At 44.8% G+C, this 25,160-nt stretch overlaps 1 protein-coding gene across 10 annotated transcripts in view; it reads left to right on the plus strand.

Annotated features, from left to right (window-relative positions):
- Positions 1–25,160, plus strand: part of pard3ab (par-3 family cell polarity regulator alpha, b) — a 239,351-nt gene that overhangs the window by 203,622 nt on the left and 10,569 nt on the right. For all 10 annotated transcript variants that reach the window (XR_006080216.1, XR_006080217.1, XM_042308154.1 and 7 more), the window contains one exon: positions 21,080–21,200. Coding sequence is in view for 8 of the 10 variants with exons in the window: in XM_042308154.1 (XP_042164088.1) it covers positions 21,080–21,200 (121 nt within the window). In the remaining 2 variants the exon portion in view is untranslated. The remainder of the gene's footprint in view (positions 1–21,079; positions 21,201–25,160) is intronic.

Genomic DNA, 25,160 nt, shown 5'->3' on the forward strand with positions numbered 1-25,160 from the left:
TGGCACGTTGTCATGGTGTATGTTTATGGTTGGAGCCATTTAACTCCTTTGACAGTCAGCTTAAGGTTACAGAGCCACATCTAAGGACCATAACATCTCTTAGAACAGAACTGAACCCCCCTGGCTTTGTAAAGACTGCCAAGCCTTGGTCACTTTTTCTTAAACTATCCCTGATGAGAGGAGAAGGAGTGTGTGTGTGCGACAAAAGATGTATGGCCAGACCTATCCTCTATTGGCTGTTTTGAAATGCAGGCTATTCCCTTTGGGCCCTGGTCAAAAGTAGTGCACTGTTTAGGGAATAGGGTGCCATTTGGAACGCAGACCCAGACTTATTGATTTTGTTTTTTCCCCCCCTTGAGTAATGGATGGCCACTGGCCCCCACCCCTGTTCTGTTAGCACAAATAATGACTAATCAATATGTACTGGAGTCCTGGTGATCATCCTTTTAACACATGATTTATACCACACCAGCACAGAGCAGTTAGTCACTCTACTACCAGCCAATCAACTAAGGGGCCCTTCATCATATCCATTATTTAAGATGCTCCGTGGGTTTTTATTGGTCCATTCCCTGGCTCGTATCTGGGCAGATGTGACCTCGGAGACACCTTCTGATTAGGGCATATTATTTCTCTATTCTCCTATATGATATGTGTGCTTATTGAATATTAATAGCTCACTGTAGTCAGAAAGAGACTGCTAGAGACAGAGTGGTGTATAAATGTGTCCTTTTTCTGCTAAGTACCCATCAGTCACTGTCTGTTTATCTGTGTCTGAGTGATGCTGCAAATTGGACTGTATATGTATTCTCCCTCAGTCAGAGGCATATTATAGAGTGGGTGTGAGGGAGGTGACTTCATCTCAGTCCCAAATGGCACCCTATTCCCTGTATAGTGCACTACCCTATGGGCCCTGGTCAAAAGGAGTGCACTACATAGGAAATAGGGTTTCATTTGAGACTCAATATCTGAGTGAATGAAGGGGATATGATACCTCTCCAGAGGGGTGTCCCGGTGACTGTATTAGCCTGCTCAAAGGGAACGGGGTCAGGCAGAGCTACTGGAGGCTACCCGGGCCTTCCCCTCTGGGCTCTGGTTCCATAGGCATATACAGGAAACCGCCATTAAAACCGCCTCTGTGTGAATTGCCCAATTCTTGCCCAGATTAAATATTGTGTCTCCGAAATGGAACCTACAACAGTGACTACTAAATAGTTCAGTAAAACTTTATGACAACGGAAAGAAGCTTCAACAGAGCTTTGGTTGGTTTAGTTCTGTAGTTGTGTGTTATTGTGCAAAAACTATTTTTTATATCTCTTTAAATTAACTCCATGTTTCTCATAGGCTGTGTTTACACAGGCAGCTCAATTCTGATCATTTTTTCCCACTAATTGGTCTGGTCATTGGAATGCCTGTGTAAACGCAACCATAGTGATTCTGGCCACTAATCTCTAATAGAAGAGAAGCTTACACCTTTTTATAACATAGTTTAGGACTTTAATACCATAAGTATTAGGTGACTACTTTTCTGGATAATCCTTCCAAGAAGGAAAGGATTTGGGTGTGACTCAACAGCCATTGGTTTTACTAATCCTTAAAACCTTTATTATATCCCCCCTGGTTTCTTTCTTAGTGTTAGTTGTGTGGGATTTGTGTCAATTTTGACCTAAAGCTTAATGTCAATCGGAATAATAACACTTGTGTTGGTTTCCCCCCCATTTCCCTTGTGGCCTTGCATGCTGCTTGAACGTAACAACTCAGTGAGACAAAGAAGGTATTGTATGAGTACTGTAGTAGGATTGTATGAGTACTGTAGTAGTATATGAAGAGCATGTGTAGTGTGCTTTAGTTCCTTAGAGTTACTATACAATCCACTTCATGGAAGTAGTAATACTGCACATTTCCAGTTTTTGACTATTTCCTTAGTGTTCCCTTTTCTGCCATACCCTAAAGGCTAGTGAAGAGTGAATAAATAATAAGACACTTGTGCATCCATCACTGATTTAATGTATGTAACTAATGCATTATCAATGCATTATTGTGAATAGATATGAAATATCCAGGTATTCCTCATAGACCGGGCATCTCTGAGTAGGAATGATGATCTGATCCCGTCCTCCCTGTCCATATAATTGTTTTCATTATGATCTAAAAGGCAAAAATGAACCTAGATCAGCACTCCTACTCTGAGAGAGTTTTAGGAATACAGACCCTGGGAAATGAACGGATGTGTTATGCTATGTTCTGTAATGTTAGTTGTATTGTTTTGCTGCTGTCTTTTGAGGCTGGTGGGTGGGTGGTCCCTTAGGTGTTGGAAGCTGACAGCTCAATAAGGAGGAGTAATGGGGGTGATCACGAGAGAGGGAGGGAGGGAGGGAGAGAGAGGGATGGGGTTGTATGTTCCAGGGGTTCCCTGTGAGCCCTGGTCAAAGGTAGTGGACTACATAGGGAATAGGGTCCCATTAGGGATGCTGGGGCCTGGGCTGTGATCCCTGGGCAGGGGGCCTGTGACTTATACCTGGCCCAGTGTCAGCGTTACAGGCCTACCCTAGTGAGGTTACCACCTCCAGTCCAACAGAAGCTCCTCATAGTAAGGGTGTTATTTCTGGGACCCTGTAAGTGCTGTATGAAACAGGCCTGTGTCAGCAGCTGCCCTGAATATCCTCCATGGGTTAGTCATACTATTCCCCAGGTCTCCTCTCCATCCTCCCATTTACTGACCCTTCCTCATCCCTTCATCCCTGCCTCCACCGACCCTTTCTCTCTCTCATCTAACCTCAAACTCTCCCCCCTCTCTCTCAGCCTTAGTCTGTTCCTTCAAACTCTCTCCATTCACCCTTCCCTCCACTGACCCTCTCACCCCACCCCAGCCCTACCTTCACTGAGCCCCTTTCTCCCCTCCCTCCACTGACCCTCTCACCCCACCCCAGCCCTACCTTCACTGAGCCCCTTTCTCCCCTCCCCCTCTGTCCTGCTACCCCCACACCCCAGCCCTACCTTCACTGAGACCCTTTCTCCCCTCCCCCTCTGTCCTGCTACCCCCACACCCCAGCCCTACTTTCACTGAGCCCCTTTCTCCCCTCCCCCTCTGTCCTGCTACCCCCACACCCCAGCCCTACCTTCACTGAGCCCCTTTCTCCCCTCCCCCTCTGTCCTGCTACCCCCACACCCCAGCCCTACCTTCACTGAGACCCTTTCTCCCCTCCCCCTCTGTCCTGCTACCCCCACACCCCAGCCCTACCTTCACTGAGACCCTTTCTCCCCTCCCCTCTGTCCTGCTACCCCCCACACCCCAGCCCTACCTTCACTGAGCCCCTTTCTCCCCTCCCCCTCTGTCCTGCTACCCCCACACCCCAGCCCTACCTTCACTGAGCCCCTTTCTCCCCTCCCCTCTGTCCTGCTACCCCCACACCCCAGCCCTACCTTCACTGAGACCCTTTCTCCCCTCCCCCTCTGTCCTGCTACCCCCACACCCCAGCCCTACCTTCACTGAGCCCCTTTCCCCCTCCCCCTCTGTCCTGCTACCCCCACACCCCAGCCCTATTTTCACTGAGACCCTTTCTCCCCCCCCCCCTCTGTCCTGCTACCCCCACACTCCAGCCCTACCTTCACTGAGCCCCTTTCTCCCCTCCCCCTCTGTCCTGCTACCCCCACACCCCAGCCCTACCTTCACTGAGCCCCTTTCTCCCCTCCCCCTCTGTCCTGCTACCCCCACACCCCAGCCCTACCTTCACTGAGCCCCTTTCTCCCCTCCCCCTCTGTCCTGCCACCCCCACACCCAGCCCTACCTTCACTGAGACCCTTTCTCCCCTCCCCTCTGTCCTGCTACCCCCTACACCCCAGCCCTACCTTCACTGAGCCCTTTCTCCCCTCCCCCTCTGTCCTGCTACCCCCACACCCCAGCCCTACCTTCACTGAGACCCTTTCTCCCCTCCCCCTCTGTCCTGCTACCCCCACACCCCAGCCCTACCTTCACTGAGCCCCTTTCCCCCTCCCCCTCTGTCCTGCTACCCCCACACCCCAGCCCTACCTTCACTGAGCCCTTTCTCCCCTCCCCCTCTGTCCTGCTACCCCCACACCCCAGCCCTACCTTCACTGAGACCCTTTCTCCCCTCCCCCTCTGTCCTGCTACCCCCACACCCCAGCCCTACCTTCACTGAGACCCTTTCTCCCCTCCCCCTCTGTCCTGCTACCCCCCACACCCCAGCCCTACCTTCACTGAGCCCCTTTCTCCCCTCCCCCTCTGTCCTGCTACCCCCACACCCCAGCCCTACCTTCACTGAGCCCCTTTCTCCCCTCCCCCTCTGTCTGCTACCCCCCCCACCCCAGCCCTACCTTCACTGAGCCCCTTTCCCCCTCCCCTGCTACCCCCACACCCCAGCCCTACCTTCACTGAGCCCCCTCCCCCCCCTCTGTCCTGCTACCCCCTACACCCCAGCCCTATCTTCACTGAGACCCTTTCTCCCCTCCCCCTCTGTCCTGCTACCCCCACACCCCAGCCCTACCTTCACTGAGCCCCCAACCCCCCACACCCCAGCCCTACCTTCACTGAGCCCCTTTCTCCCCTCCCCCTCTGTCCTGCTACCCCCACACCCCAGCCCTACCTTCACTGAGCCCCTTTCTCCCCTCCCCCTCTGTCCTGCTACCCCCACACCCCAGCCCTACCTTCACTGAGCCCTTTCTCCCCTCCCCCTCTGTCCTGCTACCCCCACACCCCAGCCCTACCTTCACTGAGCCCCTTTCTCCCCTCCCCCTCTGTCCTGCTACCCCCACACCCCAGCCCTACCTTCACCCCCCCTTCACTGAGCCCTACCTTCACTGAGCCCCCCTCTGTCCTGCTACCCCCACCCCAGCTCTACCTTCACTGAGCCCCTTTCTCCCCTCCCCCTCTGTCCTGCTACCCCCACACCCCAGCCCTACCTTCACTGAGCCCCCAACCCCCACACCCCAGCTCTACCTTCACTGAGCCCCTTTCTCCCCTCCCCCTCTGTCCTGCTACCCCCACACCCCAGCCCTACCTTCACTGAGCCCCCAACTCCCCTCCCCCCAGCTGTCCTGCACTGACCCCCTCCCACCCCCCCCTCTGTCACTGCCCCCCCCCCCACACCCCAGCTCTACCTTCACTGAGCCCCTTTCTCCCCTCCCCCTCTGTCCTGCTACCCCCCACACCCCAGCCCTACCTTCACTGAGCCCCCAACCCCCACACCCCAGCTCTACCTTCACTGAGCCCCTTTCTCCCCTCCCCCTCTGTCCTGCTACCCCCACACCCCAGCCCTACCTTCACTGAGCCCCCCAACCCCCCACACCCCAGCCCTACCTTCACTGAGCCCCTTTCTCCCCCCCCCTCCCTGCTACCCCCACCCCCAGCTCTACCTTCACTGAGCCCCCAACCCCCACACCCCAGCTCTACCTTCACTGAGCCCCTTTCTCCCCTCCCCCTCTGTCCTGCTACCCCCACACCCCAGCCCTACCTTCACTGAGCCCCCCCCCCACCCCCAGCTCTACCTTCACTGAGCCCCTTTCTCCCCTCCCCTCTACCTGCTGGGCCCCCACCCCCAGCCCCCTCTTGTCCCCCTACCCCCCACACCCCAGCTCTACCTTCACTGAGCCCCTTTCTCCCCCCCCTCTGTCCTGCTACCCCCACACCCCAGCCCTACCTTCAGAAGGGAGTCCTGTCAGGCCTCTTTTTTGCCAGGTTGTCTGGAGAGTTTTGAACCGTGGAGACATGCGACGTGTGTCTGCCAAACATTTTTAATAACCTGACATGATTTCTAGAGATTTCCAGTCGTGGTCTTTGATGCTCTGCACTTGTCTCATCTCGTGTCTGTCTGGTGGGCTTTGAGTCCAGGCACGCACGCACACACCGCCTAGCCCTCTGACCTTTCAGATACAGAACAGCTGTGCTCAGGCCTAGTTTGGAGATATTTTTTAGAGGGGTCATAGAGGTGAGTCTGTGAAAAGACCAGGGAAGGTTTTTGGTTGGCTATGTTCTTAATTTATCCCCTTTATCCCTTTCAAGGTGGTGTTGTGATAGCTAGGCCTATACCTAGTTCACCTATTAACCTACCTTTTTAGATGACTGTTCAAATAAGATGTCCCATCATGTTGTTTTCAACATATAGCTAAGCAAATACATCTCTATGGGTACTATATATTGCTCCTACAGTAGGACAGCCATGTCTGCTGGACAAGTATAGAGTACTGTAATACATGTTCTACATTGGGAGGGGAATCTTTGTGCAGAACATCTACAGGCAAGAAGCAGTCAAACCCAGAATGAACAGCATAATGAACTGTATGTATGAATGGCATTGGGTTGGAAGAACCAAGGCCCTATCTCTCGACACAGCAGCACAGAGAGCAGGGCATTCCATCGTATGGCAGTCCCTGTGGGTCAGCACAATGAGAGAATAGAATGGCAGCGTTGCCTTTAAAGACAGGAAGGAGACTGGTGTGGGGGAGGAAACCGCTCTACCCTACTGATGTGGTGGGTATTTTGATGGCCTCCTTTTGAAATATTTGTCTTGAGAAACTAAGGCAGGAAAGTCTTTGTGCTGCATCCTGGGAAGACAGATTAAGCCTGGTTCAGTCCTCAGCACCTGGTTTCCCCTCTAGGCCAAGGAGAGGGTGCCTAGGGTATCCTCAAGCCAAGCACTGCTCCTGGATCGAAGCTCTCTGCTCTGGTGGGATATACAGGAACTACGTCCAAAATGGCACCCTATACAGTATGGGGCCCTGGTCAAAAGTAGTTTACTATATAGGGAATAGGGTGCCATTTCTGACCACATCTGTTTGCTGTCTGTTTTAGTATAGATGTTCATATATGTTGTATTTGATATAAAACAGACAGTCCCTTAGTGATCTCTGAGCTTCAGAAATGATTTGATCAAAATCACCCTATGAGCCCTTGTCCAGAAAATGTAACTAATGTTTTGTCCCATACACCTGATGGGTGCAGTGAAATGTTTTGCTTCACAGGGTCAGCCGTAGTAGTATGGGGCCCCTGGAGCAAATTAGGGTTTAGTGCCGTGCTCAAGGGAACATTGACAGATTTCGAGTATTCGAACCAGCCACATTTCGAATGCTGGTCCAACGCTTTAACAGCTAGGCTACCTGCCACCCTAAATAAAGTATGCACTATTTTTTTTATTTTTTTATTTTACCTTTATTTAACTAGGCAAGTCAGTTAAGAGCAAATTCTTATTTTCAATGATGGCCTAGGAACAGTGAGTTAACTGCCTGTTCAGGGGCAGAACGACAAATTTGTACCTTGTCAGCTCGGGGGTTTGAACTTGCAACCTTTCGGTTACTAGTCCAACGCTCTAACCACTAGGCTACCCTGCCGCACCCTATTCCCGCTATAAAGGGAATAGGGTGCCATTTGGGATGCAGCCGTTGTGAGAGCCAGTTGCCTCACTTCCCATTGGAGTTTCCTAGGCAGGATGTTCTATTGAAGATTGTCCTCTTTCCTTCCCCCTAGCAAATCACATTCAATTCATTTTTGGTCATGTTTTCATTTTTATTTGATAAATGTGCGTTGGATTTTGTGTGAACGTGGGGTATTAGGCTTAACCTGAACATTCCAATGGTTTACGTCTCAAATTCCCTATATGCTGTAGTGCTCTGGTCAAAGGTAGTCAGTCCACTATAGGGAATAGTGTCCCATTTGGGTCAGATCCATAGTGTGTTTCCCTGCAATGCCCTCATAAAATTGACACCCCAGTCAGAATGTGTATCTTCAAAGTGTTAGAAAAGTCCATGTTTCCAATAAACTTGTGGGAACCTACACCAGGGTGAATTGAATACAGACTTTGTTTTTGTTCTTGCTCGTAGCTATAGATAAAACATCTAAAACAGCAGGCACAGCTAGGCTTTACTTTGGTTGTCTCAAATGGCACCCTATTAGCTATATAGTGCACACATTTTTGGCCAGAAACAGGAAATAGGGTGCTGTTTGGGACGAAGTCCAACTCTGAACTGTTCCTGTGGCATGCTGGACATACATTACCATAGCAATCATACAGCATCAAAATATGAGTTTTCCAAAAACTCACTGCACTCCCAGAACAAAGACCTTGTCTACTTTTCTACCTCCATTTTCACCTCGGTGAGAAGTCCTAGGATGCTACCCAATTGGCACCCTAATCCCTAGATAGTGCACTAGTTTTGACCAGACCCCATAGGGCTCTGGTCAGAAGTAGTGCACTCTATAGGGAATAGGGTTCCATTTGGGATGCTGGCCTAAACAGAGCAGGCCCTGCCTGCTTCGTGATGATAATGGCCTCTAATTTGACTAAATTGTGATTTTTATCAGATGCTAGCCAGGCTTCCTCCAACTCCACAGACATTAAAGCCTCTGAAATGGGAACTATTACCTCGAAAGTGCCATCAGTCACTCCCAGTGTTTTGGACAGAGAAACACATAAAGCCATATGCCTGCTTAGATCCAGCTTAGAAATTGGACAGCTCCAATTCCATTTCCCCCTTTCCACCAACCGCATGCTGAAGTTATCAGTGGGCATTAGAATTATACCATCCGTCAGGGCCTTCCCCCATTCCAGAGTTCACATTATAATTATATTTATCCTCCGTCGTCGCTTATTTCACTTTGGCTTCTATCGCCTTAGCCCAGCCACGGGCGTCTTATCTGTTTCCTGTTGCTGCTTTGGAAAGGATTCTCTTTCATTGCATAGTATTGATGACTGAAATCCGCTTTTCATTTATGTGAGTAATGTGTCCCTTATTCAGAGTATATCCAGATATGCAAAAGCTGAGATCATGATGGATGGCTAACGCTGGCTTCATACCCTGGCTGTGGACCCTCTTCCTTTGACTGTCAGACCCTGGAATGTTCACTTTGAGTGTCCACTTGGGATGTCCACCTGACCTGATCACCTATTGACTGTCCATTGAGTCGTATATGCATTCCATGATCCAGTGGATGAAACATAAGTTCATGCCCCTGTACCCATAGTCATTTACTAAAGTAACACTTTCTAACTGACCAGTGATCCTCTCTCAATCCTCTCACCCCTCTCTTTCTCCTCTCTCTCTCTCTCTCTGTGTGTCTGTCTCTCTAGAACGCTATATAGGGAATACGGTGGCATTTGAGATGCAGATTGTGTGGTGTTCTTTTGAATCATATGGTGTGTATGGTGTAGGGCATCAGAGCCCTCCTTTACTCCTCTCTGGACATGGTGAAAGAATCAGCCTGCTGATTGAGGGTCATTTCCAGTCTGAACAGTCCACCCATACTGTATGCTGCTCCCTCCAGCTGCTGAATAACCTGAAGCTGGACATGGCCTATAGACTACGTAAATGGAATCTCATTCTTTGACCTTTGAAATGGATTTACAGTATCTGATTAACTGAAAAAAGACCTGGGTAGAACAGGGGAATATTGTATGAGAATGGGGGAGTATTGTATGAGACCGGGGGAGTATTGTATGAGACCGGGGGAGTATTGTATGAGACCGGGGAGTATTGTATGAGACCGGGGAGTATTGTATGAGAGACCGGGGAGTATTGTATGAGACCCGGGAGTATTGTATGAGACCCGGGGAGTATTGTATTGTATGAGACCGGGGAGTATTGTATTGTATGAGACCGGGGAGTATTGTATTGTATGAGACCGGGGAGTATTGTATGAGACCGGGGAGTATTGTATTGTATGAGACCGGGGAGTATTGTATTGTATGAGACCGGGGGAGTATTGTATGAGACCGGGGAGTATTGTATGAGACCGGGGAGTATTGTATGGTATGAGACCGGGGAGTATTGTATTGTATGAGACCGGGGGAGTATTGTATTGTATGAGACCGGGGAGTATTGTATGGTATGAGACCGGGGAGTATTGTATGGTATGAGACCGGGGAGTATTGTATTGTATGAGACCGGGGAGTATTGTATGAGACCGGGGAGTATTGTATTGTATGAGACCGGGGAGTATTGTATATCGTATGGTATGAGACCGGGGTAGTATGAGACCGGGAGTATGGTATGAGACCGGGGAGTATTGTATGAGACCGGGGAGTATTGTATTGTATGAGACCGGGGGAGTATTGTATGGTATGAGACCGGGGAGTATTGTATGGTATGAGACCGGGGAGTATTGTATGGTATGAGACCGGGGGAGTATATGTATGAGAGCGGGGGAGTATTGTATGGTATGAGACCGGGGGAGTATTGTATGGTATGAGACCGGGGGAGTATTGTATGGTATGAGACCGGGGGAGTATTATATTGGGACTCACTGTGGGGTTTGGTGGTTATCTACCTCATCAGAGAATAATCATAATGTGAATTTCTAATAAAATCATTGAGTGAATGCTTAATTAAAAATCACAGTTTTAATTAAACATTTAATTAAACAGATAAATTATCTGGGATTTATACCCGGAGACGTGACTGTTTTGCGAACTACAATACGAGTATTGAATAAACATTTGCTGATGTAGTTACTGATATACCCGGCTGATGAGGAAAACGGACATGTCCCAAAAGGATGTCACCCCCCAGCCCAAACCAAAGCCAGCAGCAGCTGTAGCTGTTGGTTGAAGAAATGTTATCAGATTCACGGAGAGAAGCACACCATCTCACAAAGACAACACAGCAGCTGGTAGCTAGCTAGAGCCTCTCTCCACAGTGAAAAATGAGGCTAGCTGATAATCCAGTTGTATTGATTGAGAGCAACTCAAAACATTTACTGAGAGACTCCTTGACTGCTGCTCAGTATGTTGTAGTCAGGTGCCTGGCAACAACATACTGGTTTTCATCCTCTCCTAATCAGGGACTAATTCAGACCTGGGACACCAGATGAGTACAATTAACTAGCAGGTAGAAACAAAAACCAGAAGTGTTTCTCCAGGACCGGAATTAAACAGACCCGTTTTAGATGCTACATGTGCCTCTGTCTGTGTTCTACATGATGTCGCTAAAAATGTCATTTTTGACATTCATTAGGTCTCAGTTTACTACCTGGGATTAAAGGTAATCTCAGGATTATCTGGGATTAACAGTGATCAAATTGCATTGATTCTTCATTTGCAGTAGAGGCTGATCAATACCTAAGTCATCACACACAGGCTTAGACTATTAATTCAAGGAAATATAGGACATTTGAGGTAGAAACCCAGATCATACTGTGTCTGGTCTAGTTTGTTCTTCAGTGAGAGGAAAGTAGACATCTTTATTTTGATCTACAGTGTATCTATTTACTCAGGGGGTCAGAGGACCTAAGGCTAATGGATTCACCTACTGTCTATGACCCCGGGCCAAATTAGACTCTGTATGCATGTTCCAAACCTTCTCAGACACGACTCAAAACACACACTCTCCTCAAAGGGCAGTTCCTCTGGCCAAGAGCCAACACACACTGCCAGCTCTGTCTCTCTATGTACATCGGAACAAACACGGAGAGGGCTTACTCACAAGGATGAAACATCATGTGCATTCCAAATGGCATCCTTTTCCTTATATAGTGTCCATTGGGCTCTGGTCGAAAAGTAGTACACTATATAGGGAATAGGGTGCCATTTGGGATATAGGCTCTGCAGACATTGACAGAACTACCAACCAGCTCCACTGCAGCTTCTTCAAAGTTTCAAGGGAGGACAATTTCTTCCCGAAAGCATGAATCAGGAATTCAAAAATCAAAGTGATTAATTATGTACTACTTTTAGAATTGGGTTTATTTACTCAACTATTAAATCAGGACATGACAGAATGTCATCTTTTGCTTCATCGCCTCTTTCAAGTCATAGGGCCAGTTTTGAAAAGTGTAGGCAGTCATTGTAAATAAGAATTTGTTCTTAATTAACTGACTTGCCTAGATAAATGAAGATTAAATAAAGTGTAAATATATATATAACCATGCCAGCCCATATATAATAAATATATAAAAAATAAATACATATATATATATATTTATTTTTTATTTTTATATATATATTATATATTTATATATTATATTATATATTTAGTCAGCCACCAATTGTGCAAGTTCTCCCACTTAAAAAGATGAGGCCTGTAATTTTCATCATAGGTACACTTCAACTATGACAGACAAAATGAGGGGGAAAAATCCAGAAAATCACATTGTAGGATTTTTTTATGAATTTTTTTGCAAATTATGGTGGAAAATAAGTATTTGGTCAATGACAAAAGTTTCTCAATACTTTGTTATATACCCTTTGTTGGCAATGACAGAGGTCAAACATTTTCTGTAAGTCTTCACAAGGTTTTCACACAATGTTGCTGGTATTTTGGCCCATTCCTCCATGCAGATCTCCTCTAGAGCAGTGATGTTTTGGGGCTGTTGCTGGGCAACACGGACTTTCAACTCCCTCGAAAGATTTTCTATGGGGTTGAGATCTGGAGACTGGCTAGGCCACTCCAGGACCTTGAAATGCTTCTTACGAAGCCACTCCTTCGTTGCCCGGGCGGTGTGTTTGGGATCATTGTCATGCTGAAAGACCCAGCCACGTTTCATCTTCAATGCCCTTGCTGATGGAAGGAGGTTTTCACTCAAAATCTCACGATACATGGCCCCATTCATTCTTTCCTTTACACGGATCAGTCGTCCTGGTCCCTTTGCAGAAAAACAGCTCAAAGCATGATGTTTCCACCCCCATGCTTCACAGTAGGTATGGTGTTCTTTGGATGCAACTCAGCATTCTTTGTCCTCCAAACACGACGAGTTGAGTTTTTACCAAAAAGTTATATTTTGGTTTCATCTGACCATATGACATTCTCCCAATCTTCTTCTGGATCATCCAAATGCTCTCTAGCAAACTTCAGACGGGCCTGGACATGTACTGGCTTAAGCAGGGGGACACGTCTGGCACTGCAGGATTTGAGTCCCTGGCGGCGTAGTGTGTTACTGATGGAAGGCTTTGTTACTTTGGTCCCAGCTCTCTGCAGGTCATTCACTAGGTCCCCCCGTGTGGTTCTGGGATTTTTGCTCACCGTTCTTGTGATCATTTTGACCCCACGGGGTGTTATCTTGCGTGGAGCCCCAGATCGAGGGAGATTATCAGTGGTCTTGTATGTCTTCCATTTCCTAATAATTGCTCTCACAGTTGATTTCTTCAAACCAAGCTGCTTACCTATTGCAGATTCAGTCTTCCCGGCCTGGTGCAGGTCTACAATTTTGTTTCTGGTGTCCTTTGACAGCTCTTTGGTCTTGGCCATAGTGGAGTTTGGAGTGTGACTGTTTGAGGTTGTGGACAAGTGTCTTTTATACTGATAACAATTTCAAACAGGTGCCATTAATACAGGTAACGAGTGGAGGACAGAGGAGCCTCTTAAAGAAGAAGTTACAGGTCTGTGAGAGCCAGAAATCTTGCTTGTTTGTAGGTGACCAAATACTTATTTTCCACCATAATTTTCAAATAAATTCATAAAAAATCCTACAATGTGATTTACTGGATTTTTTTTCTTCTCATTTTGTCTGTCATAGTTGAAGTGTACCTATGAAGAAAATTACAGGCCTCATCTTTTTAAGTGGGAGAACTTGCACAATTGGTGGCTGACTAAATACTTTTTTGCCCCACTGTATATAACAAAAAAAATAATTCAGTCCGGTGAAATAAGGATTCTGTTGCATTTACACTGAACAAAAATATAAATGCAACCTGCAACAATTTCAAAGATTTGAGTGAGTTACAGTTCATATAAGGAAATCAATCAATTTAAATAAATTCTTTAGGCCCTAATCTATGGATTTCACATGACTGGGAATACAGATACATATGGATCTGTTAGTCACCGAAACCTTAAAAAAAGGAAGGGGTGTGGATCAGAAAACCAGTCAGTATCTGATGTGACCACCATTTGCATAGAGTTGATCAGGCTGCTGATTGTCGCCTGTGGAATGATGTCCCACTCCTCTTCAGTGGCTGTGCGAAGTTGCTGGATATTGGCGGGAACTGGAACATGCTGTCCTACACATCAATACAGAGCATCCCAAACATGCTCAATTGGTGACATGTCTGGTGAGTATGCAGGTCATGACAGAACTGGAACATTTTCAGCTTCTATGAATTGTGTACAGATCCTTGTGACATGGGGCCATGCATTATCATGCTGAAACATGAGGTGATGGCGGTGGATGAATGGCCTGACAATGGGCCTCAGGATCTCGTCACGGTATCTCTGTGCATTCAAATTGCCATCGATAAAATGCAATGGGGCACTCTGTTCGTAACGTTGACGTCAGCAAGCCACTCGCCCACGCAATACATGCTGTCTGCCATCTGCCCAGTACAGTTGATTCATCTGTGAAGGGCACACTAATCCAGCGTCAGTGACCATTGAAGGTGAGCATTTACCCACTAAAGTCGGTTACGGCGCCAAACTGCAGTCAGGTTAAGACCTTGGTGAGGATGATGAGCAGTCAGATGAGCTTCCCAGAGACTGTTTCTGGCAGGTTGTTCAGAAATTCTTTGGTTGTGCAAACCCACAGTTTCACCAGCTGTCCGAGTGACTGGTCTCAGACAATACTGCAGGTGAATCAAATCAAATCTTTTATATAGCCCTTTGTACATCAGCTAATATCTCAAAGTGCTGTACAGAAACCCAGCCTAAAACCCCAAACAGCAAGCAATGCAGGTGTAGAAGCACGGTGGCTAGGAAAAACTCCCTAGAAAGGGCAAAACCTAGGAAGAAACCTAGAGAGGAACCAGGCTATGTGGGGTGGCCAGTCCTCATCTGGCTGTGCCGGGTGGAAATTATAACAGAACATGGCCAAGATGTTCAAATGTTCATAAATGACCAGTGAAGAAGTCAGATGTGGAGGTCCTGGGCTGGTGTGGTTACATGTGGTCTGCGGTTATGAGGCCGGTTGGACGTACAGCCAAATAATCCAAAATGACGTTGGTCGTGGCTTATGGTAGAGAAATGAACATTCAATGCATTCCTGCAGTCAGCATGTCAATTGCATGCTCCCTCAATTTGAGACATCTGTGTCATTGTGTTGTGACAAAACTGCACATTTTAGTGGCCTTTTATTGTCCATTGCACCTGTGTTATGATCATGCTGTTTAATCAGCTTCATGATATGCCACACCTGTCAGGTGGATGGATTATCTTGGAAAAGGAGAAATGCTCACTAACGAATGTCAACAAATTTGTACACAAAATGAGCGAAATAAGCTTTTTGTGCGTATGGAATATTTCTGGGATCTTTTATTTCAGCTCATGAAACATGGGACCAACACTTTACATGTTGTTTATATTTTTCTTCAGTGTGATTAAGAAATGGCAAAACAAAACAATGGTTACAGAACAAAACAATGATCCAAAACGTATGTAAATGTCCAACGGTAGCCATACAGTCAAGCTTTCCTCTGCTCCAATAGCACCATGTTAAAGTACTAGCCATTCCACGGGATGCAACCACATGTGTAACATCCTCCACAGTAAACATTGGAATCCACAGACATAATGGATTAGATTTAATTGTCTTTTCAGTTTTACAATGTAGCCATATATTTCCAGAGACACTGCTGTCAGCAGAGACTGCAATGCGATATTTGCCTGATATTTACTCATGTGAAATTGTGCTTTTATGGAGAGAGAGATGGTTTTTGATTTCAAAGTATGGCGCCACCAGTAGTAATAAAGCATGTAACATGGTATAGGCCTGCTTTTAATTTCTGGACAATTTCATGATTTACAAACCAATATATCAATTGTGTACTAGGTTACAACCAGCAAATACATTGAACTGCTTGTCCTCCTTTTATTACAGTCTCTCCTTTTACTAGGAAGGGAGCTTTCTAAGCAGGACTTGCTATCTGTCATAAGTGCCATATCTCAAATCCTTGCTGCACCATACAGACAGTTCATCTCATGCGTGCATCATTGTACTTTATAACGTCTGTTTCACCAAAGCCAGACAATAGTGAAATATCTGGGCCTCCTGCAAAATCCAGAACAGTAGCCTTCAACCCCTAGGAATCTGTTACACATCACTACATAAATACACTGAATGTACAGATGACATGCAAAATGATTGTGTATACTGTATTAAGTGTTCATCCCCTAGTCTACACCATCACAGAGCTCTGACATAATGTCCTGCAGTCAAGGCCATGATCGACTGGTGAGATGTCATGTGTGATGGATGGCGGTCGGGTGGCTATGAGGGCGTCGTAACAGAGAGATAAAGGTTGCGGCCCAAATTGCATTATATTCCCTTTATAGTGCACTAACTTTGAACACGGCCCATAGGGCTAAAGTAGCTACAGACTGCTATATCGGTCTGCTTTTTTAAAAATTCTGATTTTTCAGGGGGTGCTACAGCACACCTGGCACCCCTACTTCCTGCGGCTATGGCCTCCATACATCACGTCAAATCAATCAGTCAATGGACCAATCACAGCTGTCAGAAAGAGCACTTACTGAAATATATCTACAGCCCCTAAATATGGTTATGAACCCACAAATCATAACTTAAGCTCTGCGCGAGTACCTATCATAATTGCCATGCACTTCACACCTGATTTAAATGTATTAAATTACCTGTATAATCTGCAACCGCTTTGTAAGGACTTTTGGTTAACCATGTTTTTCCATTTCTAATTCCATAAAGAAATAAAGAAATCGTTAGCATCACCAACTTGTCTCTTTAAGGCCGTTAACTTGTAAGGGTGCTGTAACATGTCATAAAGGGAGCAAAATGGAGAACTGGGCTGCTTGTGTAAATGCAGCCTTTGAGATGTGTTCTCTTCCTCTCAGCTTAAAGGGGCAGTGCAGTTTAAAAATGTGAATTCCCTTCTTTAAAAAATAAATATATAGTTCCACACTGTCAAAATAATACTCTGAAATTGTTAAATTATAATAATGCCCTTTTTGTGTAAGATGTTTGAAAAAATAGCTAGAATTTTTCAGCCTGTTCAGGTGGAATGTAGTATTTGTCCCACATGTCAGAATGTGATCTGATTATAATAGACCAATGACTGTTCATTCTTAGGTTGGGAACCCCTGCTCTAGACCATCTTACCAGCCAACCAGGGCTGTATATGTAAATCTTCACCTTTGTTTCCTAACACCCACATGATCAGACTGAGCATTTCAAGAGCCAATGGAGGCTCATGGAAATAAATGAGTTATTTTCATTTATAAATAAACAGTGATTTTAGACATACAGTGATGATTTAAAATTATAAATATTGCATGGGGGCTTTAAACAGAAATGCCACTAGTGCTTTCCCCTTAAACCAGCGGCACAACACTCGCCACAAGGGTCAAATCAAATCAAATTGTATTTGTCACATACACATGGTTAGCAGATGTTAATGCGAGTGTAGCGAAATGCTTGTGCTTCTAGTTCCGACAATGCAGTAATAACGAACAAGTAATCTAACTAACAATTCCAAAAAAACTACTGTCTTATACACAGTGTAAGGGGATAAAGAATATGTACATAAGGATATATGAATGAGTGATGGTACAGAGCAGCATAGGCAAGATACAGCAAAAACGGTCTCCATCCCAATGATCATATAATCATGTGACTCCTTTTTGTCTGGTTTTATTTGATTTATTTATCCTTTATTTATGCAGGGAAGCCACATGTAGTTGAACTCTTTATTCCAAATGAGCCCTGGCCAAGAAAGCAGCATACATTTATTTATACAACACAATGTAGACTAAAACAACATGAGTCAGTGCAGTGGTCAAGTAAAAACAGTGCACAGAAAGGCTGGCTGGCAACATTGTCAGAACAGCAGCTGGCTTTTACAGCCTGGGATTGAACAGGGATGAACTTCTCATTCAGAGATGGATTCGTAAAGCCTCAATCACTCCCAGTGGTACTCTTCTCTTCCCTCTGGAGTCCAATAAGAACGCTGGTCTCCAACCCCCATATTAATATGACCAGAATGGGTGTTTTCCATGTATGCTGTGCACCAATCGATCTGTGAGGTGCCTCCTGTTGTGTCCTGAGGCTGGGAAGGAAGAGGAGTTCTGAAAGAGGCCATTCAGATGTAATCCAGGGGATCAGGAGCCTTTGGATCAGCTGCTACTGTCACTTACTGTACATTTTACTGTAGGAGGTTCCCCTATAGACAGCCTTTGGATCAGCTGCTACTGTCACTTACTGTACATTCTACTGTAGGGGGTTCCCCTATAGACCGCCTTTGATTTGGGGTGGGATGATTAATAGGGACGGGATGATTAATAGGGACGATTAATGTGACAGTAGCCTGGTTTCTAGATCTTTGTACTGTCTAGCTCCCATAGGAGTTGGCAAGAACACACACACCGATCTTGGACCAGGCTAATGTGACGGCTTCCAACTCCGTCGGCATGAAGATGAGTTTTGGACAAGGGCTCAAAGTTTGACCCACCACTTTCTCTTTGCCGCTCAAACCTGAGCTTCAGGTTTTAGATTTATGGCAGCGGACATCTGCTGTCGATTTTGAGGGGAAATAATTAAAGCATTGTTAGCCTTTACATTCACACAGGGCCACACAGACGGGAGTCCGCATCTGGGGGACAGATCCACTGTCTCCTCCAGGTCAAGGCCGGAGACGGCGCTGTAGCCCCATTCCACGGCTAATATTCCCTCAACAGTGGGCCTCCAAGCACTTTTTTAAGTAGTTTTGTTTGGTTCTCGGCTGACGTCGTGTTATGCTAAGCTCACAGCCTCTTTGTGTCCTGACCAAGCTGTAAGCCACAGACAGAACTCAAAGGGCACATCCTATCACAACATGAAATAAATAGCTTTCCAGGCTGCCTAGTCAGCAGCCAGGCCAATCCAATGTACCAAATGGCTCCCTATGTAGTGCACTATTATTGACCAGGGCCTGTAGGGCTCTGCAAAGAAACTGAGGGCCATTTGGGATGCAGCCCAAGTCTGCTGAGCCCCAGAGGCTTAAGTCTGTAAACAATGACCCATCAGGCCAGACACAGCAGATATTGAGGGAGCTTATCCATAGGATGTAACTCATCTAATGTTAAATCTCACCACACTGCAGGGGATTTTCTTAACTCCTTCTGTATTTCTTTTGTTCTGTTTTATCATTGATTTAAGAGTCTTGGCAAACAATAAAAGACTGAGGTAATCTCTCGATCCATGATAATTGAAGTCCCTTTTTTAAGGCTATTTGATGATAGTGGTACATTGAAGCTTCCAAACGTCTCTGTTCCATTTCAAACACAGTGTTTTGATAATGCAAGGATAGGGCGCGCGCACACTTACTTTTTCAATTCAATAATAGCCTGCCCTAGTATTATGAACACTGACTGTCCTCTTAAACTGTCATTCTAAACAATGACTGTTCAAAATAAAATGATGCTACAGCACTGCCGAATGACACACTATTCCCTACATAGTGCACTATGTTTGACCAGAGGCCTATAGACCCTGGTTAAATAGGGCACTAGGGAATAGGGCGCCATTTGGGAACAGCCCAGTGCTCTGTTGAGAGCCATATGTTCACAGGTTGCATGGCAGGCTAATATCTGATAATAAAGGGGTTCTGTTGCTGTGACCCCTGATGGGGCTGTGACCTATAGGCAGGGGGCACACATGGTGCCCCGGGTTCATATGTGTTCAAAGGGTATATGGCTGTGTTACATATCACAGGGATTAGACAGATCATGCATGACAGTTTCAAACCCCATACAGGCTGAATGGGTCTGTTCTTTGGTTTTGGAACTAGTATTTGTCGGTAATGATTTAGCTATTTATCCAATGCTATGTTGTTAATGACTTAGCTATTTATCCAATGCTATGTTGTTAATGATTTAGCTATTTATCCAATGCTATGTTGTTAATGACTTAGCTATTTATCCAATGCTATGTTGTTAATGATTTAGCTATTTATCCAATGCTATGTTATTAATGACTTAGCTATTTATCCAATGCTATGTTATTAATGACTTAGCTATTTATCCAATGCTATGTTGTTAATGACTTAGCTATTTATCCAATGCTATGTTATTAATGACTTAGCTATTTATCCAATGCTATGTTGTTAATGACTTAGCTATTTATCCAATGCTATGTTATTAATGATTTAGCTATTTATCCAATGCTATGTTGTTGATGATTGTGAAAACATATGAGGCTGTTTCATAGATTATCAAACAGCCTTAGATGGGTCTGTTTTAGTTGTCTGTTTTTGGAAATAGTGCTTTATTGGTGATGTTTGGGATCTTGTATTAAGCTATTTCAAAGGTCCTCCTTTTAAAATTAGAGGAGACGGGGTACTTTTAAGAGATCATAAAAGGATGTCCAGAAAAGTTACTGGCTGTGTTTGAAAGTTGAACAGTAAACTTGGGATTTCTCTTCTGCTGCTGCTCTCTGGTCTTCTGTCCTGACATGGCTGTTCAGAGTCTAACACTGGTTTTAATTAGCTTCACTCTATGGGAACACAGATGACCTCCACCTGTCTGTCCTCTCATGTATGTCTAGATAGCCCACCTCTCCCCCCTCTCTTGCTCTCCCCCCCATGTAATCTTCATCAGTCCTTCTGGGACGAGGTCTGCTCCATTGGATAATGCAGAGACTTCCGCCCTCTTTCTCTCTTGTCAAAGTCAATTCAGTAATTAGTCAGGTGAGCCAGGTGATGTTTTAATGGCTTGGTTGTTATGAGTGGGCCTAAAGACAATGGATGGTGAGTGATGAGTGACCTGGGGATGTAGCTAAACTAGTTACTGTTGTTCATTACTCTGCTTTGTTCGTCTGCTTCCCAAATGCACCATATTCCCTTTATAGTGCACTGCCTTTGACCAGCACCCATTGGCTGTGGTTAAAAGTGGGGCCATTTGGGACGTACGCCATGGTTATAAATAAAACATGATTATTTATTAGTTTGATTCATGTCTGTGGCTCTACTGTGTGTTAGTCCCTTCACTTATCATAAATATACATTGTATCTACCCGTTTCTGGACCATTTCCCAGCTACGCTGATAAACAGCATTCTAATTGGCACTCTATTCCCTAATGTAGTGCACTACGGGCTCTGGTCAAAAGTAGTGCACTATATTGGAATTAGGGTGTCATTTGGGATGCATATTGGCCCCCCACCCCGCTCATCTAGTATTTCCTCTCTCTCCCCCCTGCAGCAACAGGCTAGCGCCTAGCAACCACGACCGGATACAGCGGCTGAGGCATGAGTTCCAGCAGGCCAGGGAGGACGATGACCCAGACGACCGGAGACGCACCTATAGCTTCGAGCAGCCCTGGGTGAGTGTCTGAGACCGGGCTGAGAACCAGGCCTGCCTGCCTCTCCATGGACCAACCCCTCACTAACCACTTCCACTGCCAGCCTGGGAGGGCTGCTAACACCCTGGCTGGCTGGTTATACTTGCTGGCTGGCTGCACCGTGGAGCCTCCCACTACCACTAACAACACAACCACTGGGCCTGGCCTGAGCATGGACTGTCCAGTATGACACTGACTGAACGTCAGCCCATGGAGCCTCTTCTCTTTAACTCCTCTATAGGCCTCCCACCTAACCCAGGCTGTGTAGCTCTGATAACTCTAACAATGTTTGCGTCCCAAATGGCAGCTGGTTAAAATAGTGCACTATGTAGGGAATAGGGTGCCATTTGGGACACAAACAACCTCTCCACCGGCATGTGTTCTGGAGCATGTGTCCCTCTGGCACGCTCACCTGACCTCTAACCCCGCCCCCCCATCACCACCACCACTCCCTTCATACCACCCTTGTCATCCAATCTGCCATCAGTGCCATTTGTTGGTCTGTCTGTCACTCACAACACAAAGACCCCCCCCCACTTTCACATGGACCAATGGACTCCTATCTGTGTCTGATTGTGTTTCCTTGTTGGAGGTTTCTTTTATGTGTGTGAAAGGTGGCTTTCTGGTTTTAACTGTGCCTTTTTAGAATAGGGGTTTAGGTATGGTTTTCTCCCTTTTGATGGCATGGCTGTTGGCCACCAAGTTAGAATGAGTGAGAATTCAAACTGAACAAAATTGGAGACCTTTCTATGACCTAATTGAAGGTATTTGGTCCCTCGATTAAAAACGGCACTATTCTTCCATTGCACCAGCAGTATGCCTTAAGTATACATTTTACATGGTCAATTATGATATAAAAATCTGAATATCAACAAAATGATTTGCCTAATGTTTGAGAGTCGCTACTTTAATATGTCTGTTGTATGATATTGTTTTCCTATAAGCACTAATGTATTTATTGACTTTTTTGTATTAATCTTATACATTGTCCATATGACGTACATTTCTACTAATTCAACTTTCATCATATAGACCTGTAATTTGCGGTGACGTTTTTAGAGCTGGTTTAGACTGTCAACATGTAGTAGTTCGTGTTTATTGTGTTGTCTAAGGCTTGATTTTAATGAATTTTCCAACATTTGTAAACTGATAGCTAATGAACCGACTCCATTGACATCTGGGGCTGTATGTATCAGGTGTCTCAGAGTAGGAGTACGGATCTAGGATCGTTCATTGTGATCTAAAAGGCAGAACTGATCCTAGATCAGCATGCCTACTCTGAGACGCCTGATACTGACCCTGGGCTTCTCTTATAGGTGATGATAAATCAAATAAAGGGCTTGGTCTTGTTTTGAGTTCTGTTTGATATTAGTACCCTATAATTGAGTAAGTTGTGTGCAATGTGTGGGAGAGAGCTTTCCAACCCCACTCTGTTTCTCTGAACAGTCAACATGCATATGAAGTGTCTTGTAAAAGTTTTCAGACCCCTTTGATTTCTTCACAGTTGGGATTAGTGTTATTAAAATTGATTTAATTGTAAACTTTTTGTCAACAATCTACACAAAATACTCTGTCAAAGTAGCCAATGCGTTTTTTTAAGATTAAACAAAATGTTATGAAAATATAGTGGTTGCATAAGTATTCAGCTCCCTGGGTCAATACATGATAGAAACACCTTTGGATTACGAATGTCTAGAAGAACTGTGCAACATTTGCCCATTATTATCTTTTAAATATTCTTTAATCTTTGTCAAGATGTCGGGTATCATGGCTACACAGCCATTTTCAAGTCTTGGTATAGGTTTTCACATTCACTGTCTTCTTGGTAAGCACGTTGTTGATCCATCCTCAGTTTTCTCCCATCACAGCCATTGAACTCGAGCTGTTTTAAAATCACCAATGGTCTCATGGTAACATAACTGAGCAGATTCATTCCTGCCCTGCAGCTCAGTTCAGAAGGACAACTATCTTTGTGTCTGGGTGGTTTAATACATCATCCACAGCATCATTAACTTGACCATGCTTAAAGAGATATTCAATGTCTGATTTGTTTTTGTTACCCATCTACCAATCACTTGTCTTTGAGGCTTTTGAAAAGCTCCTGGTCTTTGTAGTTGAATCTGGGCTTGAAATTCAATACTTGACACATTACAGATGTTGTTTGTATGAGGGACTGAGGAAGGGTTAGTCAAATAAAAATCATGTCAACCCCTATTATTTCACACAGAATGAATCCATTTAACTTATTTTGCCAAATGTTATTCCTGAACTACTTTAGGCTCGTCTTAATAAAGGGGCTGAATACTTAAGCAATGACTATTTTGGTTATGACGTTTTAATTATCTTTAAAAAACTTCCACATTGACATTACTGAGTATTTTGTGTAGATTGTTGATAACAATTACATCCATGTTAATCCTACTCTGTAACACAATAAAATGTAAGGGGTCTGAATACTTCTGTGTAGGTTATGTCCCAAATGTTACCCTATTCTCTAATTAGTGCACTACTTTTGAACCGAGCCCTATGGGAATACCACTGCATTGTTTGTTTACATTACTGATAGAACATAATGTTCCCACGACAGCAACATTAAAGGGACAGTCGGACATTATTGCAATCACAATTTATTTCTGAATAACCAACCTCTTTCAGAATCGTAAAGAAATCTAGTCATTTTGTGTTATTTTTTCCCTACCATACTAATTGGCACATTATGGAAAACAGGAACAAATATAGCCGGCACCCTTTTCCGTATATAGTGCACTAGAAGTCGACCGATTAATCGGAATGGCCGATTTCAAGTTTTCATAACAATCGGAAATCGTTTTTTTTTGGGCGCCGATTTGCCTATTTTTATTTTTTATACCTTTTATTTAACTAGGCAAGTCAGTTAAGAACACATTCTTATTTTCAATGACGGCCTAGGAACAGTGGGTTAACTGCCTCGTTCAGGGGCAGAAAGACAGATTTTCACCTTGTCAGCTCAGGGTATTCAATCTTGCAACTTTACACTTAACAAATCCAACGCAATAACGACCTGCCTCTCTATCGTTGCACTCCACAAGAAGACTGCCTGTTACGCGAATGCAGTAAGCCAAGGTAAGTTGCTAGCTAGCATTAAACTTATCTTATAAAAAACAATCAATCATAATCACTAGTTAACGACACATGGTTGATGATATTACTAGATATTATCTAGCGTGTCCTGCGTTGCATATAATCTGACTGAGCATACAAGCATCTAAGTATCTGACTGAGCGGTGGTAGGCAGAAGCAGGTGCGTAAACATTCATTCAAACAGCACTTTCGTGCGTTTTGTAAGCAGCTCTTTGTTGTGCGTCAAGCATTGCGCTGTTTATGACTTCAAGCTTATCAACTCCTGAGATGAGGCTCGTGTAACCGAAGTGAAATGGCTAGCTAGTTAGCGCGCGCTAATTGTCGTGTTGCTGGTTCAAGCTCAGGGAGGAGCGAGGAGAGGGACGGAAGCTATACTGTTACACTGGCAATAATAAAGTGCCTATAAGAACATCCAATAGTCAAAGGTTAATGAAATACAAATGGTATAGAGGGAAATAGTCCTGTAATTCCTATATCTACAACATAAAACTTCTTACCTGGGAATATTGAAGACTCGTGTTAAAAGGAACCACCAACTTTCATATGTTCTCATGTTCTAAACAAGGAACTGAAACGTTAGCTTTCTTACATAGCACATAATGCACTTTTACTTAATTCTCCAACACTTTGTTTTTGCATTATTTAAACCAAATTGAACATGTTTCATTATTTACTTGAGGCAAAATTAATTTTATTGATGTATTATATTAAGTTTAAATAAGTGTTCATTCAGTATTGTTGTAATTGTCATTATCATAAATTTAAAAATTTTTTAAATCGGCCGATTAATCCGTATCGGCTTTTTTGGTCTCCCAACAATCG

The sequence above is a fragment of the Oncorhynchus tshawytscha genome, linkage group LG28 (assembly GCF_018296145.1).
Source record: "Oncorhynchus tshawytscha isolate Ot180627B linkage group LG28, Otsh_v2.0, whole genome shotgun sequence".
In the NCBI taxonomy this organism is placed as follows: Eukaryota; Metazoa; Chordata; class Actinopteri; order Salmoniformes; family Salmonidae; genus Oncorhynchus; species Oncorhynchus tshawytscha.